At 49.9% G+C, this 2,271-nt stretch overlaps 1 protein-coding gene across 1 annotated transcript; it reads left to right on the top strand.

Annotated features, from left to right (window-relative positions):
• Window positions 1-5: 5 nt before the first annotated feature.
• Window positions 6-2,035, top strand: LOC119343446 (anthocyanidin reductase ((2S)-flavan-3-ol-forming)-like; the record flags this gene model as incomplete). The annotated part of the gene is made up of 6 exons (XM_037614387.1): window positions 6-66; window positions 155-321; window positions 407-610; window positions 723-882; window positions 981-1,197; window positions 1,285-2,035. Coding segments are annotated over 6 exons (957 nt in total), but the record flags the coding sequence as incomplete, so codon positions are not given.
• Window positions 2,036-2,271: the final 236 nt, after the last annotated feature.

Here is a 2,271-nt window from a genome sequence, read left to right as displayed (position 1 = left end):
CCTCGGCCCTCGTGAAGATGCTGCTGCAAAAGGAATACACCGTCAAGACGACAATCAGAAAGTCCGGTTAGATCCTCGATCGCTCTCTATTGTGAATTTGTGATGTGATGAACCCTGAGCTGACAGGCACTGTTATTTGTTTTTTGGATCTCAGATGACATGGAGAATCACCCCCATCTCAAGGACTTGCAAGCGCTCGGTCCCTTAGAGGTCTTCCGCACCGACCTGGAGGACGAGGGTAGCTTCGATGAGGCCGTGGCCGGCTGCGACTATGCCTTCCTCGTCGCGGCTCCGATGAACCTCAACGCGGAGAACCCTGAGGTAGAGCCTGACCAAACACTCTGTACTAGGGTCAGATTTGATTATGGAAAAGGCACTGTTTTTAGTTGGTTATATCTCATGGCAGAAAGAAGTGATCGAGCTGGCCGTCAGCGGAACCCTTAACGCAATGAGGTCGTGCGTGAGGGCGGGGACGGTGAAGCGCGTGATCCTGACATCGTCAGTGGCGGCTGTTGCCGGCCGGCCCCTGCCACTAGGAGACAGCCATGTCCTGGACGAGGAGTCCTGGAGCGACGTTGAGTACCTCAGAGTTACCAAGGCCGGCGGCTGGGTAGGCATGCACATTTTTTTAGTACTTCCGTTCCTTTTTAATTTTAATTAGGGCGGGTAGAAATCTGTCAAATAATGTGAATGTGATGACATGCTTGCGTGCCGTATCACAGGCCTACAATGTCTCAAAGGTGCTTATGGAAAAGGCGGCGCGGACTTTCGCGCAGGACAGCGGCATCAACCTTGTTACGGTGTGCCCCGCCTTCACGGTTGGCGAGGCGCCGGCGACAATTGTCCACACCAGCGTCCCCGTTATCCTTTCTTTGCTGACTGGTGAGCCTGATACCAAGTCAAGATGCAACGATAATTAAAAGGGACCATTAGAGACTACTAATTCATCGAACGACGTGTGTGGTGAATGATTATCTCAGGTGACGACGAGAAGATTCGCAGCCTGGAACTCGTCGACAGGGCGTCTGGCTCGATCCCGATGGTCCATGTCCACGACCTCTGCCGCGCAAACATCTTCTTAGCCGAGGAGGAGGCTGCGTCAGGAAGATATATCTGCAGCAGCCTCGACACCAACCTCGCGGAGCTAGCCACCTTCCTGGCCGCCAAGTACCCACAGTATAACGTCAATACCGACAGGTGTGTGCCAACATCTATGGAAACACGGCAAGTTCCGATGCTCTCGATCGTGATTTGTGAATATATAGCGTGTATGTTTGTTATCAGGTTTGGTGGTCGCCCCGAGAAGTTGAGAGTTTGCATTTCGTCGGCGAAACTCATCGGGGAAGGGTTTGAGTTCAGGTACAAGGCGTTGGACGAAATATACGACGACGTCGTCAACTATGGAAGGTCCTTGGGAATCCTTCCGTACTAGCAGTTTAGCATGCATGATGAGCCTCTGTATTGGTTGGTTGGATGTCGGAACCAAGCTAAAGTTCAAATTTGCTTATACTAGCAAACACTGCCCGTGCGTTGCTTCACGTCGATTTTAATCCATGTATAATCTTTTTTTTCATATATACTGAAATGATCAAATACATAGTGTAAACATTTGTACACCGAAGACAACAGTAAGGTGAACATCGAGGCAGCACCGTGATGCCAAATAAACCAAATTTGCTGGGCCGACGCGAGTTCGAGGAGTGCTCTCTGCAAATGCCGCGGAAGGAGCGTACCAACGTGCAGGTGACTCAGTGTTCCTGTTTCTGCCGCACAAGGAGAAGATCAAAGGAGGCGTGGCTATGTTTGAAAGAGCTTGTTGAGCATGCTGAGTTTGAAGGAGTTCGGCTGGGGTCCACCAGCAGGCGTGACAATATTGGCGCGCAAAGTGTCTTTTTTAATTTCCGGTTGTGTTGTTTTTATTTTTTCTGTTCAGGAAAAGTGGGTCCGAGTTGTTTAGGGTTTCTGGAGTCACCCATATAAATAAAGGGTTGGCTGCCGGCCATTGTATCCTTAGGTTATGTTTTGAGTTAAGAAACATGATGTGTTTTCGAGGGTAAGATATCCATATCGAGTTTAGAGGGAGCTGTCCGAAAACCTCCGTGCTTGCTGATTCGTAAGGACTTGTGTTTGTGTATCGGGGAGTAGAATCTATTCTGCTCGGCGATCGGAGTTGTCCGGGTACGCCATGAAAGATCGGGCCTAAAAACCATTTGGGTCACGTTGATCCTTATCACTGTGGCCAGCAAAAAATTGCAGTTGATTGTCCAGGTC

The sequence above is a fragment of the Triticum dicoccoides genome, unplaced genomic scaffold (genome assembly GCF_002162155.2).
Source record: "Triticum dicoccoides isolate Atlit2015 ecotype Zavitan unplaced genomic scaffold, WEW_v2.0 scaffold127921, whole genome shotgun sequence".
In the NCBI taxonomy this organism is placed as follows: domain Eukaryota; kingdom Viridiplantae; phylum Streptophyta; class Magnoliopsida; order Poales; family Poaceae; genus Triticum; species Triticum dicoccoides.
Note: the sequence above shows the minus strand (reverse complement) of the source record. Positions and strands in the feature narration are given on the sequence as shown.